At 37.3% G+C, this 27,190-nt stretch overlaps 1 protein-coding gene across 3 annotated transcripts; it reads left to right on the top strand.

The window, feature by feature from the left end:
* The first annotated feature begins 17,495 nt into the window (after nucleotides 1–17,495).
* Nucleotides 17,496–26,645, top strand: LOC112501916. 3 transcript variants are annotated; one of them, XM_025105685.1, is made up of 7 exons: nucleotides 17,539–17,745; nucleotides 18,244–18,487; nucleotides 20,097–20,330; nucleotides 25,253–25,321; nucleotides 25,494–25,569; nucleotides 25,904–25,968; nucleotides 26,336–26,645. In XM_025105685.1, the coding sequence occupies exons 3-7, from the start codon at nucleotides 20,169–20,171 to the stop codon at nucleotides 26,411–26,413; spliced, it is 450 nt and encodes a 149-aa protein (XP_024961453.1). In that variant the 5' UTR covers nucleotides 17,539–17,745; nucleotides 18,244–18,487; nucleotides 20,097–20,168; the 3' UTR covers nucleotides 26,414–26,645. The 3 variants fall into 3 exon arrangements, with proteins under 3 accessions (XP_024961452.1, XP_024961454.1, XP_024961453.1); XM_025105684.1 differs by lacking the exon at nucleotides 18,244–18,487 and having other exon boundaries at nucleotides 17,496–17,745; XM_025105686.1 differs by lacking the exon at nucleotides 18,244–18,487 and having other exon boundaries at nucleotides 17,538–17,745; nucleotides 20,141–20,330.
* Nucleotides 26,646–27,190: the final 545 nt, after the last annotated feature.

Genomic DNA, 27,190 nt, shown 5'->3' with positions numbered 1-27,190 from the left:
TCAACGAACCAGAGGCATTGTGAAAAGTTCTCTGCGTTGATGAAGAGCGAGTTTGAAATGAGCATGATGGGAATATTAACTTTCTTCCTCGGCTTGCAAGTAAAACAAAGGGAGGACGGAATTTTCATTAGCCAAGCTAAGTATGTCTCTGACATATTAAAGAAATACCAACTCCATAACTCTTCCACCATGAGAACACCAATTGCTATGGGAACTAAGCTTGACACAGATCTATTTGGATAACCAGTGGACGTTAAGACTTACCGTGGAATGGGATCACTATTATACCTCACGGCTAGTAGACCAGACATCATGTTTGCCACATGTTTTTGTGCTCGTTTTCAAGCAAACCCAAAGGAATCTCACCTTTCGATTGTGAAAAGAATCTTTAAATACCTTAAACGGACTCAATTTTTCGGTCTTTGGTATCCAAAGTATTGTGGTTTTGATCTTATTGCGTACACAGATTTTGATCATGCAGGTTGTAAACTTGATTGAAGGAGTACATCAAGGAGCTGCCAATTACTTGGGGACAAGCTCATAAGCTGGACCTCAAAGAAGCAAAACTGCGTCTCAACTTCCACAGCTGAAGCAGAGTATGTAGCTACAGCCAGTTGTTGTTCTCAAGTGATATGGATGAATACTCAACTGAAAGACTATGGCATAGAGTTTGAGAAGATTCCAATTCTATGTGACTCAGCAAGTGCTATCATAATCACAACCAATCCTGTGCAACACTAAAAAACAAAGCACATCGATGTTTGATATCATTTCATCAAGGACCATGTAGAGAAAGGTACGATTGAAATGGCTTTTGTTAGTACAAATTTACAACTTGCTGACATATTTACAAAAGCTCTTGATGAAAAGAAGTTTAACTTTCTAGTTAGCAAGTTGGGTATGCTAAATCTTTCCAACTAAGCAAGAGCCTCTGTATGCACTATACAGAGCCGCATCCCTTTATGCATACTTATGTTTTTGTTGTGTTATTCGTAATGATCCATGAGAAAGAACCTCTGCATAATACATGCAGAGCCACTTACGCAAGTCCTAGTTATCTTGTGAAACAAAGCCTCTATATAGTACATACAGAGCCTCTATACCTTGATTCTTATGCATATGCCATACTTATCACATATGATCCAAGCATAGTTCAAGGGGGAGCACATAAGAATACCTCAAGACAAGGGCGAGCACCAGATCACCAGAGCCTCTGTATATACTATACAGAGCCTCTGCTTCAAAGCTTTTTATGATTATAGGACAGAGCCTCTGTATGTACTATACAGAGCCTTTGCCTCTAAACATAGCAAGTTTTCTATAGAGGACATGTATAGTCCAATCACGAGTCTCTGTATGAGATCCTAGGGTATGTTGTCTTTCTCTGCATGTAATACTCTGTTTCTTTTCCAAACCTCTATTTTACACTAACCAGAGTATTTACACTTGTTAAATATTTTTTTGAAATTCAAAATATATTATTTTATTAAGAAGACGTACGGTTCTTTATTTTTTTTATAATTTTTATTAGCTGTCATTTAAACTAAGCATCACCGCCTGTGAGCTTAACTTTTCAAACGTGAGAGGCGCCACTTGCAACTGTCAGTCCATGTGGTGCGCCCCCACAGGCTGTGTAAAAATCGTTTCAGTTTAACCTGATGTTTGGGGCGAAAATACTCAAGTGCATTTTAATTTTTCTATTTAAACAATTTTTTACCACCAAATTACCTTTTACGCTTACAAATAACTTCAAGAACAGTCGTCGTCTTCAAGCTTCCAACCACCATTGTCACTCTTTCAAGCTTCCAACCGCCATTGTCACTCTTTCAAGCTCTCAAACCAGTCCTTGGAACTTTGTTCAGTCATCAAAACTTCATTCCGTTTGCCAAGTAAGTCATTAAAACCCTTTCCTAAACCTTCTTTTTTAAAATCAAGATCCGATTCTTGAAACCCTAATCTCATATTTCTTCAAACCCTTCTTTTTACCCAAAACCTGCAACTATGTCATCCTCCGAGTCAGGAAACTCTCAAACACACAACACAACCCACAAAACCGTTGAGGAAACCAGTCAAAACCTGGTTCCTCTTCCAATCAAACCCAATAACCATGCCCTCCATCTCCAACTTGAAAACTTCGACCAAAAATACCATCCAATCATCAACATCCTCCAAAACCACTTCCTAAACCCTGCTTTGACAAACACAGATGACCTTGTACTTGAAAGGTATATCCAAGAATACTGGCAATCTTGCACCATTATCGACTCTCAAAGAGGAATCGTTGGAGGTTTTTATGTCTCATCCTCACAAGAATTCGTCACTGTTCGAATATCCAGGTCTATGTTTTCCCGCGTTATTGAAATTCCAACGAAAACAGACCTAGGGCTTGATGGATCGCCCCTCTCCTATATGGGGACAAAATTGTGGCCTTCTTGAAATTTTTGGGGTACAACAAGGATATCCAGTACCTATCTCAGTACCATTGTCAATACTTACCTCCAATGTGGAACACTCTGTTCACATTGGTCAACAGATCTCTGACTGGAAAGATTGGGAGCCTCGACATGTGCTCCACAAACATACTCCAAATATTCTATAGAATCTTCTTTGACCTATCTCTGAATTACTTCTAGATACTCTACACAAAGTTCAAGACTGTTGTGGCCAAGAAATGTCAAGAGGTGGCCAAAGAAAGACAATTGCCATCTCTGTTGTTTCCATGATTTTTGGGTCTTCTCCTAAGGCCTGCTCTCGATGACAACAATATTGATGTGGGTCGTCTGCCTGCGCACAAGGGGAACGTGCTCACTCATTACAGGACAACAGTCAACAAGGAGGGCAACGCAGCAGAAAGGCCCATTCCAAAGAAGCTCTATGCTTACATGAAGACGAAGGAGATTAGGAGAGTGTATAGACGTACACGCGAGACACTAGAACCAGTGTCTCAAACCCCAATACACATAGGAACAGCCGACGAGGAAGAGAGAATAGAGGACACGTTAAGGCCTCAAGCAGAGGGAGAGGCGGTGAGAGCAGAGGAAGAGAGGGTGAGAGTAGAGCAAGAGAGGGAGAAACAACGAAAACGAGAGGATGCGAGGAAAACGGAATTAGAAAGGGAGAGGAAGAAAAAGGAAGAAGCAGAGCAAGCAGAGCAAGAGAGAATGGTTGAGCTTGCTCATGTATGAGTAGAGGAGGAACGAGCAGAAAAAGCTCGCCATGCAGAGATAGCTTGTCTGAGGGAAGAGGCCAGACTCAGAGCTGAAGAAGAAGCTCGTCGAAACTTGGCTCAATCCTCTAGTCCTAACCAGGGGGATGACCAAGAGCACTTCGACGATGCTTCCAGGTCTTATACAAGTGAGGAGAGCGAGGAAGAAAAAAATAGAGTAAGGATGAAGAAGAGAGTGAGAAAGAAGAAGAAAGTGAGGAAGAAGAAGAGGAGAGCGAGGAGGAAGAAGAGGAAGCAGAAGAGGGAGGAGGTGCAGCAGCTGCTCTGCTTAAGGGTAAGCCAGAGCAGCCTAGGGTAAATAGGCACATCCGTTTTGACACCCCAACTGCTAGTGCAAGCAAATCATCTGACTCCAGTGGTCGAGACACGAAAGTCATTAAAACAAAGGTGCATGCCTCGAACCCAAGCCAGCCTAACCAACCAGAGGTCGCATCTGCCTCTGGTTATAACAACCAAAGGGAAGCCATGCCACAGGGAACACCCTTTCAAAAGGGTGCAACCTTTGAAAATATAAGTGATATGTCTCCCCATATCACGCCACCTTCCCATACAGATGAATTCATTTCCTCTTCATGTGTAGACTCCCAACCTTGTTCAGAGCAAGGAATATGTGCACCAGGCTTGAAGACTCTCGACCAGTCTCTTAGTCCACTCATGGAGAGTCCTCTGGCCGGCTCTGAACCTGCCTTGGATACTCTCCCTGATAGAACAGCGGTAGTGAATTCTCCTCAAGGAGAACCACAAGGATCCGCTGGAAGTCCTTCCCCGACCAACGTCAACCAAGTCGTGAATGAAGGCGTCCGTGGAACGGGGACTCAATCTGGCCCATGTGTTGAGCCAGTTGTCACACAACCAGCATATGTCACAAGGGAAGAGTTCCATTCTTTTTTCACCTCTATGCGGTGCTCCTTGGAAGAGCTAAAACTCATCATGGCCCATGCAGAGCCGTCTCCGTCTTCACCTGCTCTGGATGAGATATGAGCATCCTTGGCAGTATTGAGAGCTGAGTCTTCAATGAATGCTTCTCGTCTCGATACACTAATGAAATTGATGGCAAGAAATGCAGAGGCCTTGCGAGAGGTCATAGCATCAATGCAGAGGAGTGAGGCATCCACATCTCATGACACCCAATCACTTATTCCTCTAAGCGTACATGTGGATTATGTCACTCAGAGCGCAATGAATGCTCTGGGTGACAGACTTCTACAGAAGGTGGCGAGCTTCACATCCGATTTCAACAACAAAGCCACAGAAGCAGCGGAGGCCAACACACTCGCTCTGGCCAAGTTCAACTACCGGTCGGACGTCGAGATTCGACGGATTGGTGATGCAGTTGAAGATCTCCTTAAATTCGTTGAGAAGAAAATCAAGTCCATGCCTCAAGCAGAGGAGCAGAGGCCTAAACGACGAATAGATTCATTTCCTTGTGCAGAGCCATTGAAGAGGAGGAGACTTGACGATGATGAGGACCCAGACCAGTGTGGTCCTCAAAATCGTCAAGAGGGGGAGAACTATCCAACAGCCATTCCAAGTATGGTTGATCCCTCTGCCCCACGTCAACCAGCTCAAGATCCTTCAAGGCAGAGGACACAGAGCCAACCAGCGCCAGAACAAGCAGAGGCGCTACGCAAAGGAAAGATGCCCATGGCATCACAGACAGAGCCAGCTGGCCTTCAAAAGAATACAAAAGTGATAGACCTTCTCTGTGTCTACGAATCTTCTTATTCAGACCTGGATCTGTCTTCATCTACAGAATACGCAATGGACATGGCTGCTCCTACATCCATAGGACAAGAGGTGGTAGCTGTGAATGTGGCTGATCCGTCACTTTTGCGCATTCCAGTTGTCGTTCCTTTGGAAGGCGTTACTGTTGATGCTCCTCCACCTCAACCAAATACACACAGAGCTAGGGTCCCTGCTCAAGGGACCAGGGTAGTCACACCAGCTATGATGCAGCGAGTTCCTATCAAAACCACCAGAGAAGACTTAGAAGGCACAAGCAGTGGGCATAAACGAAAACATCCCTCTGATCGTGTCCAAAGGATCAAGGAAAGAATGGATGCCATATTTACGCCAACACCTCTTGATAAACCAATTAAGGACAAAGCAGACAGCGAGGATATCTACCAATTCCTTTACAACCTACGGGAAGAGACACGGGTCCAAAAGATCAGTCTTCATCCTATGGCTCAAGAGCATATCAGGCAGAGATTCCTAGATCGCTACACTTAGCCTATCACTGCAGTCCACTTCATCGACGGAATCAAGCAAGTCCTCGACATAAAGAAGCGTACCTTCGTGCATAACCAGATTATAATCTATGAGTATACAGTCGAGAGGTCTCGCGGACAGATCTGTAGGTTCACATATTGTAACCTTATCAATCTGAATCCGTGGGATCTTCTCTCTCTGTTTTACTTTACAGATCACAAGAAGGACAAGGGGGTCAAATACGCTGTTGCCAACTCTGCCATACGCCAAACAATGACAGACCTGCTCGAATTCAGATGCAAGTTTGAATTCCAACTAGCTCTGGATCTAGGAGTGGATCAATTGACTGTAGCTGCACCAAATGAAGATTTGCAGGGCATCAATAGCATCCCCTCCTGGACGGTATTAGTGGAACCAGAAGTGGGAGTGGTGTTTCGAAACGTGCAACAAAAGAAAATCTTTTTTCGAGACAACCAGAACTACAAGTACTCCAACTCTACTCTGTGCTACATAAGAGACAATTTAGTCAGAAGCAGAGACAACTCCCCAGGAGCAAAGGAGCGAGCCAAAGTTATCCTAAGGTCGAAACGTAATATGCTAGAGTTTCGTGAACTTCTTAGGAAGTTCATTAGACTTCAAAATGTTTAAGACCTCTTATCTTTTGTAAGTACTTTTCTATTTTTAATCCAATCTAATTTCCATTTCAATCGTATTGTACTTCTTTAGATAGTAAATGTAAACCAGAGGTTCCTTTTAACCTTTGTCTTCGATTAGACTTCTGTTTTGTAATTCAAGTAAGATCTCTTCTTATTTACACTTAGGGGGATATTGTTCGACCCCATCATATGAAAGTGTAAGTAAGAAGTGTCTTACTCTAGTCAATAGGACTTAGTCTATAGAAGCTGTCTGGCTAAGAGCTTTCATGCAGAAGATCAAGAACCAGAGCTCTTACTCAAGAGTGAAGGTTCCAATCATACAGAGCCCACGCTCTATTCCCATGGACGCTCAATCCTTGTGCGCCAAAAAGCATAAGCGCTTGACTTAAAACAACTACTCCAAGACCCAGAGCCTCTGCATAGTACATGCAGAGCTTCTGCATATGCAGAGCCTCTGCATAGTACATTCAGAGCTTCTGGCTACCTTCTCCATGGAACGTGCGCGTGTTAGCCCAGACATTCTTGCAAGTGTCTAATAGATTTGAGGCGGCTTGACCAAGTCTGCTCCGCTATTCAAGGGAAGTCAAGGATAATGATGCAGACTAGTCAGCTCAGAGTTTCATGCCTATTTTATAGCATAGTTTGTTAGACCTACGTGTATATAAGGAGGCTTCCGCCTCAAGTTTCAATTACTTGAAGAAACTGACTTACACTACACGCATTTTTTTGTGAGATTACGTTTGTGCTTCAATTATTCATATTTTATCAATAAAAGCATTCGGCATATTCAAGTTTATTCACTGTTCTACTTTCATCCTTGAATATCCTGATTAATCAATCGAAATACATTGTTTGTTCTTAATTCTCATCTTACAAAAACTGTGTTTCTATTAATTAAGAGTATCTGGGTTCAACACATATTAGTGAGAAGTTGAAAGATTTGAACAAAGTGAAGTGCATAAGAAAGGTGGATTGGATGCCTTTGTGTTAAATTAAATCATGGGGTTTGCCTCATAGGGTTGTCATATTTTGAATGAATCTCTTTGAAATCTATAATCATGGTTGGTATCAAAACCAACCAAATGATAAGAATTATAGTGCAAAATTAAAAGTGAAACCAAGAATGATGACTTCGCACCATGAGGTTTGTGTGTTCCTCAAATCTTGAAATATGGTTGATTTTCATCATCTCACATTGGTGAAAATATGATAGTTTGGAAGAAGATGAATGTATAAAAGCCTGATTGACGCTTTGAAAATAATCATGGTTGAAATCAAAACCAACCAATTAGTAAAATTATAGTGCAAAACATAATTAAAATATCATGCAAAACACAATGTTCAAAACAAACTATACATTTCACAAAATATCAATCATCTTAAAATAAAGTTGAGTTTCATCAACCCATATTAGTTTAAAGTTGATAGTTTGGAAGAAGATAAAGGTTTTATAACGAAGTTATGGTTACTTTGAAATCTATAACCATGATTGGAATCAAAACCAACTAGATGGGAAAATTATAATGCAAAACCAACCAGATGGGTAAATTATAATGCAAAACCTATAGATATTGAGGTGGCAACATGAGAATTGAGTATTCTCAAATGGTGAATTGTGGTTGAGTTTTAATTGTCCCAAATTAGTTAAAAGTTGAAAGATTTGAACAAAAAGGTGTGTATAAGAAATGTGAAGTGAATGCCTTTGTGTTAATTCATGGGGTTTGCCTCATATGATTGTCTTATTTTAGATGATCCCATTTGAAATATTTAGACCCTAACATTCTTATTTGTAAAAGTAATGAAAATCAAACAAGTGTGAAAGTACAGAAGGTCGATGGAAGACAAGCAAGGAAAAATCCTAAGTGTTCAATACAACCAGAGATGCGATGAAGGTCCATAGGTGCGATGAAAAGCGCATCTCCATAACTCCTCTTGTCACCAACACTTGGAGATTTCAACAACAGTTCAACCAGAGGTATTCATTCAAGAAGACTCAAAGACTCATGGTTGAACACGCCTCCAAGAAGACAGCTGGAGATGACAAATCGACGGCTAGATTCTCATTGTTTTATTTAGTTTTATATACTTTCCATATTTCTAGATTGCTATCCTTTCTTAGAAGATTTGCGATATATCTTCCATAGATAGTTATCTCCTTATTTAGATTACTAGTATATATAGTGTTTATATTTCTTGTAATCGTTTACGCTTCCATACCATTCAAATAAATAATAGTGAATCATTTGACGCTCCAATATTTTCTTGAATATTCTTGAGTTGTTCACCACTATTATCCATTTATACGATATATTTAGGTTATTCATAACTTGAATATTCGTGTTATTGAGAGATCTGGGATCAACAATTGGTATCAAAGCAAATTCATTGATTTTCAATCAAAACGATTAATTTGAATCTGAATATTCAAAAATCTCTCAATTCTCCATTCACAAAAGTTTGTGTTCTTCTCTTCAAAAATCGTGTTCTTCTCTTTCAAAAGTTCCTATGGCCAACTGGAATTCTGCATATAGTGTGGGTTCCCTCACCAAACTTCCAACTCTTCATCGTGAAGAGTATCGACCATGAGGGTTCGAATGGTGAACTTCCTAGAGGGGATGGACAGAAATCTCCTCAGATCTGTCATGGAAGGCCCATATGTTTCTCAGACTCTTGTTCCAAGAGTCCCTGAAATAAAGCACTACTACTGAAGTCGCTGCCTATTACATGATGAAAAATAAAAACAACTGGGATGAAGATGATATAGAACGAGTAAAGGCAGACAGGAAGGCAAAAAGGCTGATCATCATGCCATTCCGAACGACATTTTCCAATCTCTCGCGCTCTGCCTTGTAGAAGGCATGCTGCATACTCGACCATATTTCCCTCAGCGCACTTGCTAATGTGTAAAACGGACTTCATGCTCTCGAGCCATGATAATAATCCTACCGCTCCTTTTGTTCCATTAAATTCCTTGGGATTACAAGCTCTGAAGGTTTTGTAAGTACATTCTCGCGGTGGCCTAGGCTCCGAGTTAGAGGGTTGGTTGGCATTTAAACCAGCAGCCACTTGGCTGACTATGTTAGGGAGTGCAGCAATGATTTGCTCCGAAACGAGTTGTGCTAAGTCGGGGTTCTCCCTTCTTGGCGGCATTTCTTTGAATCCTAAACAGAATGGAATTTATAAGTTTGAGGGTAACATAAAGTGGTAGCTTTCCATAAAATTTYRATGATGCTTAAATGTTTTTCTCGTGTGACAAAGTATAGGAGGATGACAAAGAATCGATATAAGGCATATTCAATCGCATAACCAATAGATATAATAAAAATTCCTCCCAGAAGATATCATGCATTGATTTTTTTCGATATTAAGTACAAAACAGAGTTTCTAATTTCTGATCAAAAAAAAGTAATCCATCCTAAATTGTTTCTAAAGCAACATCCATCCAATGACTATCCCTAGTGCTAACATCATCATGCTACAACCAAATAGCCACCTATATAATTTCCTAATTTCTCGTCTGGCGGCAACAGCAGTTTCCCTATTCCACACTATGCTCTGGTGATGCGCTTCCACTATTTCAGATAGGTTGTTGAGGATGTTGTGGTGATATCCGAGTCGAACCTGATGCATCTGCGTGTCATCCGCAATCCTTCTCACTCAATCCTTCTCAGATGGGTCCATCCCTTGCGGATAGGTAGCCGGCACACCAGTCACGATTTGAGTCATTCTGTTCCCACCATGGGGTTGAGACGACTCCCCTACGACCCTCTGAGAGTTCCCGAATGTCACCATCTGTGGTAATGGGACACTCTTTCGAGGCGTGACTCTGATCCTTGGACCTTGTTGGGCTCGCGATGGATCATCAGGTGCTGGCTCCATTGGGGGTAGGTAGGACACTTGTGGTGCAGCCGCAGCATCACTAGAAATCGTGTCCTGGTCATATGGGTCCTCCTATTTTCCGCGAGTTGGGTTCCTTCGAGAGCGACCGACTACGTATCCAGAATCATCAACTGAATATTCGCTTGAATCTGAAGGCATCATCGAGATCTGTGACATGAACAATCTTGATTACTAAAGTGTATCCTCTTAACAAAAGCTTAGCGATTCAGAGGAAACTTCTAGACAACACTAAGTCTCAACAAACATGCTAGGATTCCTAGACAACACCCCTGGTTTCTACACCAGAGCTTCTGCTAATATAAGACCAGAGCCTATGTTTCCTCACAGAGCTTTCGAGACCAGAGCCTCTGTTCACAGGGTGCCTACCAGAGCTTCTGTGACAATTTCAATACTTAGGTATGCTAAGGGTTCCTTTCAACGACCCTCTGATCCTACTTCTTGCCCCAACCAGAGCCTCTGGTAGTGAGACCAGAACCTCTGTGGCAACCCTTATACTTGTCGTTCAAGTGTTTCATGCATGGGTCCTCTGGTTCTCCTATTCGTCCATGCCAGAGCTTCTGATCATAAGACCAGAGCCTCTGCGGACACAACGATAGCGAGAGTTGAGCATTCCAACTTCCATCGCCTCTGGTCTTCTTGACCAGTGCCTCTAATCCTAGGAAACGGATATTCGTAAAAGTGGAACAAGGCTCATGCTTTTCTTGATAATTTCAAAACTGGAGCATACTACTAATAAGATCGATTAAGTTCTTTTCATTACACATAAATTAAGCACAGGTGATCAGGCTTTACTTAACCGATGTGTAACAACAAGGCCCGCTTTAAAACACWTGATTCCAGATTTTATGAAGATTCTTTAGAAATTATTTTAGTTATAGTCGATGGTTTTTAAAGAAAACCAGCGTTCTCTATAACTGATGCTCTGATACCAAATCTGTCACACCCCGATAAAGTGGAAACACGGAATGTAACAGGTAAGCGAGTCTTGGCAACAGTTTTAGAATAACACTTTTTCAGAAGTTCAAAAGGGGTAGGGTAATGATGATTACCTTAAACCTATCTTTAGTTTTTGAAATTTGGGAAAAGTCTGTTTAACTCCCTTTTATGGTAGATATAAAATTTGGACATAAAAAGAGTTGTGGAAKGTTCCTTTTTGGCAATGATTTATGAGACTAAAATGTCAGATTTAGAAATTATATTGTTCCAAATGGCAGCTTTTTGGCGCAAAGAATTTAGTTATAAAATATACTTTTTTGGTCTATTTTTAGAGAAATTAATAAAAACATCAATTTTAAATCATAAAACCCATTGGCATTACATAAGATATAACTTGACTTTATCTCTGTCGAGAACCCATAGGTAATCTAATTTCTGGTCATTGGACTGTTTAGGAAGGTTAGGGAAGGACGTTCAGCTCTTGAGACGTCATCAAATCCTTGGATATTCATCGGCTAACTAGTGAGTTTTCACGGCCCCACTTTTAATGCTTTTTGTTTATTTGAACTGGGGGAAAAGCATGAAGTTATGCAAACTATACTTTGTTTATAACCATTGGACTAAAGAATTGTTTAGTCGGTGCTTTGTTTATAACCATTGGACTAAAGAACTGTTTAGTCGATGTTTTGTTTAAAATCTTTGGACTAAAGAACTGTTTAGTCAAAACCGTTGGACTAAAGAACTGTTTAGTCAAAACCGTTGGACTAAAGAACTGTTTAGTCAAGTTTTGTTTACTGTTTTGCACTATGATATAAATGCTAAATTGATGTGCTTGGGAGTATGTTTCCAAATAAATTCCCTGTCCGTAAACGCTACTTGTTAACTCTGGCATGTCCCCGGGCCGTGGTAATTGTGGATAGCCGCTATTGTGTTGACAGTCCCACCCAGAAAGGGGTGCACATTACCTATGTTTTATTGGTCTAATCATGTGGAATTTGGACCACCGCTGAATTAGTATTATTACGAACTGTGGGATCTAAATGAGTGTACGGGCTACTTATGGTCGTTCGTAAAATAATGGGGCACATTGGTCAGGAAAGGCTCAGTAGCGTCTCAAGTTTCTAAACATCGTTATAGATTTACATTTATTATGTGCAAAAGTTACGTATAGTTTTGCAAGAAATGATTTATGCATTGTAACGTTTTGTGCATGTAAAAACCCGTGAACTCACCAACTCTTTGTAGTTGACTTGTTTTATGTTTCGTGCTTTTCAGGTTTTAAGTAAGTATTGAAGTTTGTGGAGCATATTTGTGGCGATACCGATTAAGTTCATTACTGATGTTTTTGTAAAGAAGTTTACTATTCCATCTTGGTTACGGATGTTAAATTGAACTTTTTGTAAAACTTGAATGATGTTATTTATTTTATGTTGTTGTGACTAGCTTACCTGTTACACCTCGTGTTTCCGCTTTAACGGGGTGTGACAAATCAGCCCAGTTATGCTCTTTAGCGACAAGACCTTTGGCCTTTCGTTGGGAACTCTTCATCTTCTTATATTTCTCCTTCATCTTTAGGTATTTATCATCTTTAGCTCTGAAGGAGGAAGGGGATTTCGAAGATGGCATCACAGCCTTCTTTGACCTGCATTCACCTGCAAAGTAACCTTTACGGTGACAATTGTAGCAGAACGCTGAAGCCTTATCAATAGTATATGACTTTGGCTTTACCTTAATGGTCAGCGTGGGAAATCTGCAGAAATTACTTTTCCTGGAGAATCTTCTAAAAGACTTGGTTAAAATCATCAGTGATTTATTAAAGTCTGCAAGGTCAGACTCTGACAGATCCTTAGAGTTAGTAGAGTCTAACTCAGTTATAGTAACAGGAGGAAGAACTAGAAGAAGAAGAAGATGGGAGTTCAACTAAAGAATCTTTAGAGATCAAAGCTAACGGAGAGCTTTTCATGTCTCTAGAATCTTTTATTAGATTCCTCTTCAGTTGACGAGACTGCTCATGATTGAGCAGTATCCCATATAAGGTGCTAAGAGAGAGATGACATATCGTTGGACATCTTGAGACACATAGAATAGGTATCCCAAGATTCTGGTAAATATTCCAGAAACTTTGTTAAAGTTTCAGAATTGGAATATTCTTTGCCAACTGTCCTTAAATCAATTAGAAGAGATGTGCTTCAGACAACGTCTTAGTCTTTCCACATAGAAAGCTTTCATATTGTCTTATTAAGTTTATCTTTCTCGATTCTTGTACCTGAGAGGTACCTTCATATTGAACACATAGAGTGTCCCACATGGATTTCAAGGTTCTAAGCTTCATCATAGAGTGATAGACCTCGTCAGGAAGAGACATAGCTATTATAGATCTCGCACGAGTATCTATAGCTATCTTCTTCTTGTCCTCTTCACTCCACTGATGAGGGAGCTTAGGAATCTGCCATTCAGGAATCATGGCAGTCGTAGCTGTTTCGGGAACAACCAGAGATATAGTATATGGAACATAAGGTCCATTTTCTATATAGTGTGGAATTTCAGGATCCACACCCTACAAGAAGAGAGACATCCAATTTGTCCAGAGACTAAAGTTATCTCTGATAAATCAGGAAGGTTTGGCAAGAGAGCCATTGTCGTGAAAGTTTGTGTTTGTATTTTGCAAAGCTATTTGAAAGCAGTAAATTATCTAGAGAGAGAGAGAGATAATAAAATACAGAAAACAATTAAATAAAAAGAAAAGAAAACACTGCTCTGATACCACTTGTTGGTCCCGGTTGGGTCTACAAGAGTTTGATAGAAACAGTTTGTAGAAGGGGGGATGAATACAAACACAGAGAACTTCAAATTTAAAAATATATATTGACAAAGAAAGATCAATACAGATTTTTAAAAGATTGTATGTGGAAATAGACAAGGTAAAGATAACCTATCTAAAACAATCTAAGTTTACACATATATTCTTAGCAAAGAGAAAAGATTTGTTGAAATATAAAAAAGGAAATAAGTTCTTCTTGGGTAAGAACTTTTAGAATACTTGAGAGGGATTCTAACTTGCTTGAAGATAAGCGTAAGTGTTCTTTTAGATGTGTGTGTGTGTGTTTTCACGTAAGAATTCGTATCTCCGTATGGAGAGAGCACACATCTATTTATACTCATTACATTAAATGCACATTTAATGCAATGCAGTAGGGTTTGAACATGCATCAAGATTTTAAAGAAAAGCTTGTCATTTGCTACAGTGAATAGTACAAAAGCCTATTCATGAGCAGACATCCTTTCGTGGAGGTGGTGGGTAATAGAGTCAACTAGTCGGCTCTGTACCATACTATACTCTAGAAAGGGTATAGGTTTGTCCTTTGTGTGTGGAAAGACAAGACAAAAACAATCTTACATAACAAGCTTCATTTGATCGATGAATGTTGGAGTAACACTGAAGGTCTCTTCAACATTCGCTGAGGCTTGGGCAATCTTCACATATATATTGACCAAGGTGTAATCACTGAATGCTGCTTTAGATCACGAATGCGCCAGTCACTAATCTTCAGTCTCAGTCTTCGACTTTCGCTGAAGGTTCTTTGGTGTGAGTTTTGGAACTGAAAGACAAAAAAAATAATACTTCGTAATAGGTAAAAGAGATTATCATCAAAATCAATGAGAGAGAGAGGATGAAGAGTTAATTAGTGATGGACGAGAATGTGCGTGTGAGGTGGACAAATGAACTTACCAAACGCTTTTTAGAGACCTGTATTGTAGAAATTAATAAGGTGGGTCGAAATGGAGGTAGTCTTCGCAAAGAAACTTGGGTGAAGTTGGCAACCATACTTAAGGAAGTGTGCCATGTAAAACTCACCCAAAAGCAATTGAAAAATCAATATGATTATTTAAAGGGAAAGTATTCAGGATCGGTGTACTTAAGGAATAGAACAGGGAAAATTTATGACCCATAAATGAATACGTGTTCACCTTAACTAATCAAGAACGGGAAGCTTTCTTCAAGGTTAGTTTTTATTCTTTTTTACCTTTTTAGATGTTAAAGACAAAAACATGGGTATTATATAAATAATTATATTTAATTTGGATGCAGGGACAACCAAAAGCAAGAACTTTAAAGACATCGCCATTGGTATATCCTGAATTATGTATAGCTTTGTTCGAGAAGACTTCTGTTACCGGATCTCGTGCTTATGCCCCTAGTTCAACATGTGAGAGGACTACGATTTCATCATCATCGTTCACATCTAATATCCATACTACTCAAGATACTGAAAATGAGGTGGATGGATATGAGGAGGAAGGACCAACTTTCAATAAAGCGAGCACAACTCCGTCTAGACCGAATAAGAAGAGTAAAACCAAGGTCGACATGGATGCATTGGCTTTAGAAATGAGGGGTGCACTTCAGACACTTGTTACACAACAAACCACACTTGTTACACAACAAACCGCACTTGTTGCACAACAAACCTCAAACCTAAATGTTTGTATTGAACGGTTGGACACTCTTGGCCTTGATAAAAGGAGTCATCTTTATGGTGCAGCCATTGACATTTTTGGGCAGTCAACATTATTAAGAGAGACATGGTTGACGATCCCTTCAGATGCTGATATATTAACATCATGGATTTCAAGGACGGCAAGACGATTGGGACTCATGGATTAGTTTTTGGAATTTGAACAAGTTACTTCGTTATGTGTTTTGTATTTGAACATGTTATTTGCTTATGTGTTTGATGTTTGACTATTTGGTTACGTTTTTTGGATGTTGAACAAGTTGTTATTTGGTAATGCATTTGATATTAGAGTTTACTTCTATTTTTAATTTTATTTATGTTTTTAACAGGTTTATCATGGATAATAATCAAATCATCATTGACAATAATAAATAAAAAAAACTATACTTCTCATCGTCGTATTCTTGTATATGTTCTATTTGCGACAAAAGCGTTTGAAAAGGAAAAGAGATAATACGTTTGCAATGACTGGACGTCAATTTACGGATGAGCTACTTGAAGCTAGTGATCGACAATGTATTGAGTTGTTGCGAATGTCCCGTGAAGCTTTCATTCTACTATATGATCACTTTAAAGCAAAAGATTGGTTAACGGATAGCAAACATATATTGGTCAAAGAAAAGATGGCTATCTTCCTGATGATTATAAGTCACAATCAACGTTATAGAAAAACAGGTTCCAACACTCAACACAAACAGTTCATAAAAAATTTCATGAAGTGTTGGATAAAATAATAGAGTTTGCAAAAAAGATCATAGTTCCTACATCATTCAATCCTAATCCAGACATCCCGGGGAATAATAGAAGGTTACGATGAATATTTATGGTAAATCATAATTCGATAATAGTTGTATAACTTTCCTTACTAAATTTATTTTGACTATTAGCTTTAATGTAGGGAGCAATTGGCGCCTTGGATAGAACTTTAATTCATGCTATCGTCCCTATTCAAGAACAACATTTATATAGAGGACGAGGAAAGGGTAAATGTTATCAAAATGTTTTGGCAATTTGTGATTTCAACATGGTTTTTACATTTGTTGTTGCCGGATGTAAAAGAATTGCACATGATTCTAGAGTTTTATATGAAGCTTTAACAGATGGTGCTATTGGATTTCCATTTTCTCCTTCAAGTATTCTATTGATTTTACAAGTAATATATTTACTATATTCATTTGAACAAACATTTTATTTATTGTTTTTAGATAAATATTATCTATGTGATGCTGCGTATACAAATACTCGAGGATTTTTGGCGCCGTATCGTAATGTTAAATATTGGCTCGAAGATTTTCTTCGTCGACGAGCAATGTACAAGTACGAAAAGTTTGATCATTCTCATGCAAAACTTAGAAATGTTATTGAACGTTCTTATGGTGTCCTGAGAGCACGTTTTCCAATATTGAAAAGAATTTGCATCATTTACACTTGAGGTTCAGAGAGACGTTGTTATTGCATGTTTTGTGGTTCACAACTTCATACGAAAAGAAGGTTTAAGTGATAGGTTATTTTCTAAGTATGATCAAACCAACGAACAAGGGAACGATGACAAGGATAAGGCTGAAGAGGTTCAATCGCATGGGAGTGTCTCAGACCAAACATATATGGCTAGTTTAAGAGAAGAAATTGTGACACAATTAATGCAAAATAATATTAATTCTAGTTGTTATGAGACTTTGTTTGTTTTTTTATTATGTGTTGAATCAATTGACGTATTTCAGTTGAATTTTTAATGTGTTCAAAATATATGGATATTTCAGTTGAATTTAATTGAAATGAATTGATTCAGATTTCAGACTTCTGACGTAAAAACAAACAGTCTGACTGATTCAGATTTCATATTTCAGACTTCATACGTAAAAACAAACAGTTTGACTGATTCAAATTTTAGATGTAAAAACAAATAGCCCGACTGATTCAGATTTCAGACTTCAACACCTCTTAAAAACAAACGTCACCTGAATATATAAAATAATAGTACCTAATGCATTATGAGTTGATTTTAAGATATTGTGTATAAATCTATAGTAATTTGTAAATTAAAAATTATTTTTAATACTTTTTGATATGATAAATCTGCCATATGCTGCCCTGCGCTCGATCGATTTCAGGAAATTCTCACATCTCCAATCCTCACTCTGTAACTCTCGAATCTCGATTTGATTGCAAGAGGCACCTCTCGATTTGTCGTGTTCAAGTTCAACAATTCGATTTGAAGAACCCTAACCTCCTAAATGTTTCCACCCTCGATTTGATTCATTCATCACGCGATTAGCAGATTACCAGAGTTTAATTACTGGTTGGTTGTCATCATCTATATGTTTAGTTTAGCGATTCACTAACTTTTGGTTGGATCTGGAATAGCCGAAGTGGCAAGTGGGCAACAATTTCCAAGTTTTCATATTTCATTGATGTTTTATTATTTGATAGGACTCAAGTTATATTAATTTGTTGCTGAATATTTGCATTGTTGGATTGCTTACGATAGCACAGTAGCACTCAAGACTCACATCTCAATTCTCACATACTCTGATACTCGAGTCGAATTTGGTTTTGCTTATGAATCGTGAATGTTAATATATGATGAATGCTTCAGGTTCATGCTTCTTTAATACATGTTTTTTTATTTATTTGACTGCAATTTTCATTTTGAATAGCCGAAACTAGTTTGTTTATCCGACTTCAATTCGGTTGATAGGCTAAGGTTTTGGAATTGGATAGTTGTTTTGTTGGTGTTACGTTAACTTTCGTAGTTTCATTAGTCATAATAAAGACCAAGGGCATCTAATATATATAGGTTCAGTTTTGATTTGGTGATCGTCAATTAGCTTAGCCTCACTCGCTCTCTCTTTCGTCCTCCAACTCCCGCCTCGCTCATGAACCGATTCACGAATCCAAATTTCAAATCACCACTCTGAACTCACGATTCACGAATCGAGATCTCAAATTAACACTGTCGGCTCTCGAGTCTCGCCTCTCGCTCTCGAGTCTCGACTATCGACCGGGGACCGCTCAAAATCTGAATACTTGTGACTTGTGAGGTTAGGGTTATTTACTTTACTTATTTTATTTTTTATGTTTCTAGTTCTTGCTTGATTAATTCATAATCTAGATAGATGTTGCCCACTTGCCCTCCATACTTGGGTTTTCTTTTAAGCTTTAAAGCTGTAAATGTAATACTGTATGTATCATGTATGCCTAATTGCCTACTTAGGTTTTCTGTAATTTAAACAACATTAGAAATTTAAAATGAAGCTGTCCTGCACCCCTGTTTTCTGCAATTTGTAAACAACATTACAAATTGGAAGATGTAATATACTAATACTGTATGTATCAATGTATGCCTAATTGCCTACTTAGGTTTTCTGTCAAGTGTCAACATTAGTTAGGTTGGGACTTGTGGCTGTTTTGGGGTTGTTTCGTTTTGCAATTTCTAAATAAAATCCATGAAATGTGTCGGGTTACTCACTTCTATTTGCAGACATTGCTGTGTGTCAAACAGTCAAAGCATCATACTATTGCTATTAATTGATCTAGTTGTTCATTGATTCAATCAAGCCTGTCTCTGGAGTTTTAGTTCTTTGTTCTGTGATTAATATTCAAGTTATCATCCACCCATTTTTGTTCTAATCCCATTAGATTTTGATGTATATTAACACAATTTCAGCAGCTATAATACAGTTGAACARACCTATAAATGTGCAGTAGTTAAGTGATGATTTGCCCTCACTTGAATGTGCARTAGCTAATTCACTTGAGTGTTCTCCCTTAACTTTGCAATTTTACATATGAAACTCATGATTGTCATTGGTCAAGACCCTAAATATGATTATATGAAACACATGATGGACTAATAGAGTCATGCAATAGCTAATTTCATAGGCAAACACCTTAAGTGACTAAAACTAGGAGGACARAATTAGTGAAGTAGGAATGAGCCATTGATGTTGTAGAGTGTAAATAATTGAAGAAGAACCAACCAATTAAGTGTTTAGAGTTGGATTGAAAAGGTATGAGTGTTGATTTTGGTTTATACAGAAGATGTAGGATGTAGTAAATGGGGACAAGTAGACGAGTTGGTGTTATGATGCTCCTTATTTTGGTTTTGGACAAGTAGATGAGTTGGTGTTTAAATGCAAGGGTTATAACAACTTGATTAATGAAACCTTAACATATTATTTTAAAGCAAACACTCAACTATAAGATCACACTTATGAACAAAAAACACTAATGGATCTCTCGGTCTACTAAGAAAAAAGCTAGACAATTGTAAATTACCACACTTGGATGTTTTTAATTGGGCATCATTTGGACTTTTCGCCGTGGGCACCAAAAATCTCAGTGTTGGTTGTCATATTTGCGGTCTACAATGAGCCAAGAAAGATTGAACGGGTTGGAAATTTTATGTTGAAAATAAGCTTGTAGCAAATGTTAACTAAGATAAGGTAATTGATATTTTTTGTTCAAAAAGCGCACAAAGACATTGTTTTGGGTGATGCATTTTGTGTTTTTAGCTATTCGGGATTTTGGTTTATGTTGTATCATTTTGTTATATTTAATAAAAATTGGCGTGGGGATGATTCGCGTAGCTTGAATAGGTTCCAAACCTCTTAAAATAATATATTTTGTCTGCTTTTCTCCATATATTAGGGGCTTTTTATTGGCTTTTCTGCTCTTGGCATTAAAAATCTCAGGACCGGTCTTGAACAAGAGTCACCGTCAATGACAAAAGCTAGTGGTGGTACTGATATTATGAATGAATTTCTGAATTTGGGGATCTCAAAGGTTCCAGAAGAAGATGAAAGTAGCTTGCAGATCACTTGCTTCTCTTACGTCTTCAACGACATTTCCCTTAATTTTCAGATTGTTCGTCTTCCAAAACAGGTTTTTTCCCAATCAATTTATCACTTTTTGCTGGATGATGTCTTTAGAGATTCATTCTCGATCATCCAGTTTTAAGTTTTCATTGTACTTACAATTTAGCCTTAATATTAGACTGGAAGGGTACTCGTGCAGTGGGGTACTCGTGCAGTGCAGCGAGATACATCTCGATTTTAGTGTTTCGTTTTTTTTGTTTTAGTCGATATTATAATGAGGTTTTATGTGGTTTTGAGAATACGATACTGTTTTTATTTTTGAATAAAATATAAATATGAAGATATTATAAAAAATATTGATATTAATACCAAACTAACTATTTAAAATTTCTCTTTTTTTTGTGTATTTTATTTAATTCATTTTTTTATATTTAGTTTAATAATATATTTTTTTATAAAAATAATAATTAAGTATTTTGTTAGAACTTAATGATCATCATAATTATATTTTTTTTATATTTAAAAGAAAATGTTTATCCTCTATTTGATTATGTTTATCTGAAGTTAGTTACACGAGTTCAAACATAAATCTTTAATAAGTTGTACTTACGCACAATTTACTTGTAATCTTGAATTTTAAGTAATATGCATCAATAAACAGTACTTCATGCATAAAAAGTGGTTTTTAAGAGTTTTTATCAAATGCTGTATAATATAGTATAGATGATACTTTGTTAGTGGCTGTGTGATACTGTGATGCTTGAGATATGTTATGTCGAATTAGGAATATGAAGCTGGTTTATAGTCTTCACAGAAATCTCTTCCCTCTCTCCTGGAGCGGATTAAATAAAGAAGACCATCTCAAATTGTGGAACACTATGAACCATGAAATTTGCAATGATTCACTGGCCACATTGTTTTCTAGAATACTTTTGACTTTTTGACAAGTGTACCAAATATGAAAATGATAATGGAATATTGTAAAGCCAAATCACTATCATCTAGTTTTTGTAGTTTGTATGGGATTATAGTGTGTAAATAGTAATTTTAAGTTGCAAGTTGCAACACTTCCTGAAAGTATAAACCTTATATTTTTCATGGGATATCATGATTGAAATTGTTGCAGTTTTAATGGGAATGATGGATTGTAATAATGTTTCTTATAACCCCCTAGTTCTATATTTGTTAGATTTCAATGTATTAAGCCTCAAAATACAAGTATTATGATCAAATTAAGTACTCTAAAAAGGCTCCAGCAGCAGTAGCATCTTTAAAATCATCATAATTTCATTTCAAGTAGCTTACAAGTAGCTTAAAGGCAAAAAAAAATGAGAAATCAAACCTAAATAGATGACAAAGCAAGTCTAGTGAGCATGATAAAGCAAACTAATTATGATTTGTAAAGGCTAGAAGTATGTGTTGGCAAAACTATTTGATGACAAAGCAAGTATAGTAAGCATGATAAAGCAAGCTAGTTATGAGTTGTAAAGGCTAGAACTATGTGTTGTCAAAGCTATTTGATGAGAAAGCAAATCTAGTAAGCATGACAATTAAATGCCAGAAGCATGATGTGTCAAGATTCTTTTATCGTGAGCATGAGCTATTAAACTCTCTAGTGAGCATGACAATTAAAAGCTAGAAGCATGATGTGTCAAGATTTTTTTATCTTAAGCATGAGCTGTTACTCATAAGAGTATAACCATGCGAGCAATAAGAAGTAGTAGTTAATGCATTGTATTCACCTATAAATATTTGAAATGAAACCGTTATTTCATACCAAAGTAAGAAATCACTCTCAATAAATTACCAAATTTGAAGTAAGAAATCCAAAGAATAGCTAGGTGCAATCAAGATGAATACGTTATGAGGTTTATGAGATACATGTATGCTATATGAATGTATTTTGTACATTATAAAGAATTTGATAAGATGTGTTGGCATGTTTGCTTTACATGAAATGATGATATGTTTATATAGCTAAGATATATGTATGATGGTATGTTATTATATGTTCTACACAAGGCATGAAAAGTTTTTTGCATGTTGTATATCACGTACAAGATATTACATGAACGGACGTCTTGCAAACAGACCTTATGGGGAAACCTTTATCGACCCTGGGGTTAGCAAACCTCAAGGCTAACATGTCACAAGTGAGATCCAAAAGAATATTTTTATGCATGATAAAGAGTTTTAGTGAATTATTATTCACAACTTAATAAGTATCATGAAAGTTGTTTATTCATGAACCCATAACTACTCACTGAAGCTTTCAGCTTACATATTTCATGTATGTATCTCAAAGGAGTAAAGAGGATTTGCATGAAGTAGTATTGTTATAATCAATAGCAAAATTTTGTTGTATTATAAGCTATTGAGTTACGTTTCCGCTAGTGTTTGAAATCTGATGTAACCGTAAGTTATGAAAGAAATAACGTTAAGTTCAAGTTCACATGCAAGACTTAATAGTATCATAAGAAGTTAACAACACCCATTAAGGAATTGTGGCGTTATATTTCTTCTTTTTCTTTTGGTCGTCTAAATGTATGTTGTTACTACAAAAATATTTGACATTGTTAAGGTATTTATAATCTAGGATGGTGTTCTGTGAAGGAGATGGATTTTGGGTTTCCCATGTGCGAATTGTTAACTTCATGGTTATGTTTTTCATTTTTGTTACATTTGCCTTTAATAGTTAGCTGAGTGAATGGAATCTGTTGAGAAAGCTTGGTGTGAGCCAACCCTGACTAGGGTATTTGTTTTTGAATTTGAGCACAATGAGTTAATTAATAAAAACTAATGGAAGTTGGTTTACAAATCTCACGAGATTAGGATGAAACTATAAGTTCCAATCAAGCACGCACAACTTGATGGATGGTAGTCCAACTTCTCTCTACTGTAGTCTGTAATACCAACTATCATAGATGGATTCTCAAATAAATTAGTGATTTTTATTTATTTTATGGTCATAGTTGTTACAAAGGTGCCTGAGACGCATAAGGCTCAAGGTCTTGAGTTTTTTTGAAGTCTAGTCGAGGCGTATTTACGAGGCTCACTATGCGTTGCGCCTGGCAGAGGCACCTTGTGGCCTAGGCGTGCCTGATAAAGAGTTACTAAATACCAGTCAAATCCTAATATTAAATAAGTTTTCTCATCTTCTTATCTCCTAGACTTCTTAAAGAAAGAGTTATTAAATAGATGAGATAAGTCACACCCTAAAGTTAAATACCCAGTCCTTAGAACTTCAAACTTCCTATATGAATACCAAGACCATAAAACTTCTCCCTCACGGCTCACGCTTTAAACCCTTCCCCCTTCTACACTACTGGTTGTTGCATTGGAAGCTTGTACCTTATGCTAAACCCTGTTTGAGTTGTGTCTAATTCTGTGTGTATATATTATTAAGATGCTCCTCGTTTTACTGAGGCTAAGCATGGGAATGGGCCCCGATCTGTCGGGAAGCCCGGTCCACCCCCAGGGCCCCAGTCAGGGACAGGGACGGGTATCCCCGTTTGTCTCAAACCGGGGATGGGGCTGGGGAAAGGTATCGCACTCCCCGCCCCATACCCGTTGTATATATTAATTAATAATTTAAATGAATATTATTTATTTCAACTAAATCGGTAATTCATAATTTTGTATTTTCTAACTAGGTTTAGAATCTAAAATTGTTATCTTTTTGGATGTTAGTATGCAACATTTTGGATGTCAATTCAAAATACAATTACTTGATATGTTTTGGTACCTGTGCCGTAGTTTATTTTGATTAAATTAAATTTCTTTTGGTTTTAGGTTATTTATTATTATATAATGTTTTTATTTTTTTATTAAATTAAATTTCTAATGATTTTAGGTTTACTGGAAATATGTGAGGTTTAAACATGTATGGTGTGTCACAGATTTGATTTAAAATAGCTTACATAAACTGGAAAAAAGATCCTTGTTTCCCTGTTGGAGATCTCGATTCCCCGTTGGGGATGGAGGATGTGATCATATTCCCGGGTGGGGACGGGGGCGGAGATGAGGGATCAGAGACGGGATGGGGATTGAGGTTCCCGCCCCATTCCCATGCCTAACTGGAGCCATGCCTTGGCCCGGGCCCTCGGACCCCTTCGTGCCTAAGTGCGTTTAACAACTTTGCTTATGGCCCTCTGTCTTAAGAATCTATATCCACCAGATTTACATTCGAGTTTCACTAGAAACTAGAAAGATCAACAACAAAAACCAAACCAAACGAGCCTAGTATATTCCACCTGGAGGTGGGATGTGGGGGTAAGATATACGAAACCTGACCTCTACCTCAAAGACTAGAGCGAGTGAAGACCTCGGATTATGAAAAAAAAGTGTGAAAGAGTTTAACCACTAAAGAAGGTTATGACTAGTGACCAAATAAAGCAAACATTATTCTTGGAGGTCAAGGGTTCAAGCCTCACACCAAAAGTGAGGACTGAGTAGTGTGTGTGAGTTTTTACGTATGTAAATATATACTTAAAAACATTAAATGATTGATTACTCAGAGGTCTTACTATTATAACAAGAGTGAAATGGTCGGTGAATAACTGAAACAGAAAATCCATTTTAAAGACATGCACAGGTATGGAAAAGTATGGAAATCACCAAGAGGTCTTACTATTATAACAAGAGTGAAATGGTCGGTGAATAACTGAAACAGAAAATCCATTTGAAAGACATGCACAGGTATGGAAAAGTATGGAAATCACCAAGAGTTCATATATACATATATATATACATATATACATATATATATACATATATACATACATATATACATATATACATATATATATATACATATATATATATATATAGGCAACAATGTGGCATTTCTCAGTTAGTTTTTTAATGGGAAATTTGAGATCTAAATGTATTTATGGATGATGGACTATCTGGGAATAATTGTAAGGCTTCATGTGATTTTGTTTGTATAAAATTTTTAATTGCTTTGCTCATGTGCCACATTTCTTGTAGATATATGCATGGATCGGTTGCAACTCTGCCAAATTTGGACATTTATATGCTGCTGCAACCACAAGACCAGTAAGTTTTCACTTGTGAATGTGTTATCTTCTGCCACTTGTACTAATTTTTTCCGAATTTGAACGACGACTACTAATATATACAATATAATTAATTGTGTGTGTATATATATATATATATCTTACATTCCTTGAAATCATGTCTCATTATAATACTGTGACTATTTCTGCAGAACAACGTAGTTAGTGTAAGCTCGCTTCTTGGTGGTACCTCTGATAATACAGGGTCTGGTATTGCCCGTAGAATAGGTAAGCACTTGGGCGATGTTTGGCAACCATAACCTATCTTATTACTGAAAAAGTCTTGCTTGGTAAACCATAAGCTACGTTTTTTAACAGCTAATTTAGATAGCTTATTGGGGCTTTCTTTTTTCTCCAACTATAGCCCTTTTACATAAATGCTATATTTTTCTTTTAGGTAATTTTGACGCACTGATACTTTGTCAACTAGGTTTTACCATTTGTTCATTAACACCTAGCTTCTCAACCAACATTTAGTTTATCAGCTAGTATCCAAACATAGCCTTGGCATTATTAAATGCATTTATTTAGTTCGAGAACTGATATGCAACATTTTTTGTAGTTATGAAGACTGGACTTCCTGTGACATTGGCATGCAACATTCCGAAAGACAGTCCCATGCTTGAGGTTCTCTCTCTCTCTATCTATCTTCCTTGGGGCCTATTTGTTAACAACTTAATGAGCTTAATGGGATTCATAGCTTATTCGGTTAGTTATACATGACTTCTTAATGATATAGAAGGTGGCTATTCGGTAAGCTTCTAGAGGGGAGCCTTTATGTAGAAGGCCAAGTTTTTCCAAACCTGTCCCTCCCAATTAAAAAAAAAGGCTCCTACCATCTTTGAAAAAACCTTTCCAAACAAAAACCCTCCCAATCCTTACACACACATAAATCCACATAGTCAGCTTTATCCATACAAGACACAAATTTAGCTATTTTCGGTAATCATGATTTCTCTCTCTGATCCTAAATCATACCCTGTTGCGGTTATAGGCAGAAGCGGAAAAGAAGCTGATTCAGAAGCTAAATTCTCTGGGTTACACGAAGTCCAAACATCAAGGATCATCTTGATTGCAGATCGATTCTTTTTCTTCTTGCCCTTTCTTGCTCTTATGACGGCAAGGGTCTTGATGGAAACAACCGCTCCACCCTCCTAAATCCAGCACAATATATTGGGTGAAGGGATTTTTATTATAATACTTGTTTGAATTGTATAACATACAAACGTAATATGATGGTGGAAATATTTCAAATGGTTAATTGAGAATGAATGAGGGATGGAGCATTCTGGCAATGGTTACCTGTAACTCTTTATCATAATTCACTTATCATATGGTACCTACCATCAATTTGAATTCCCCTTGTAACGAAGGATTGTGTGAGAAGCGAAAGAAAGATCTAAACCTTGATCACTTTTAATCTCATGTCCACCTATGAATTGCACTTTAGAGGGGAATTGATCCCCGACCCACAATCAATATTTGTTGGATTTTAGATATGGTTGTGGCAATTAGATGCACATTCAAGTGGGGCTTTCTATATGTGGTTGATATCTTGAGTGGGTTCTCTATCTGTATTTTAACTAACTAGAAAGGTATTCGTGCAATATAGTGAAATATATCTCGATTTTAATGTTTCATTTATTTCGTCTCTGTAAATGTTTTAATACAATACTTTATACATAAAAAATGGTTTTTAAAATTTTTTGTCAAATGCTTTATAATATAATATAGCACTCATTGCGCTCCTTAGTCCCTGCGTTGACTCCCAATCCTAATTAACATTATCTCATTCTTTACATATACAGAGCACCTTACATTATAATTATTACATTAATTTATTGTTATT

The sequence above is a fragment of the Cynara cardunculus genome, unplaced genomic scaffold (genome assembly GCF_001531365.2).
Source record: "Cynara cardunculus var. scolymus isolate 2C unplaced genomic scaffold, CcrdV1 Un_Scaffold_674, whole genome shotgun sequence".
NCBI classification, from domain to species: Eukaryota; Viridiplantae; Streptophyta; class Magnoliopsida; order Asterales; family Asteraceae; genus Cynara; species Cynara cardunculus.
This window is presented reverse-complemented; position numbering and strand designations above follow the sequence as displayed.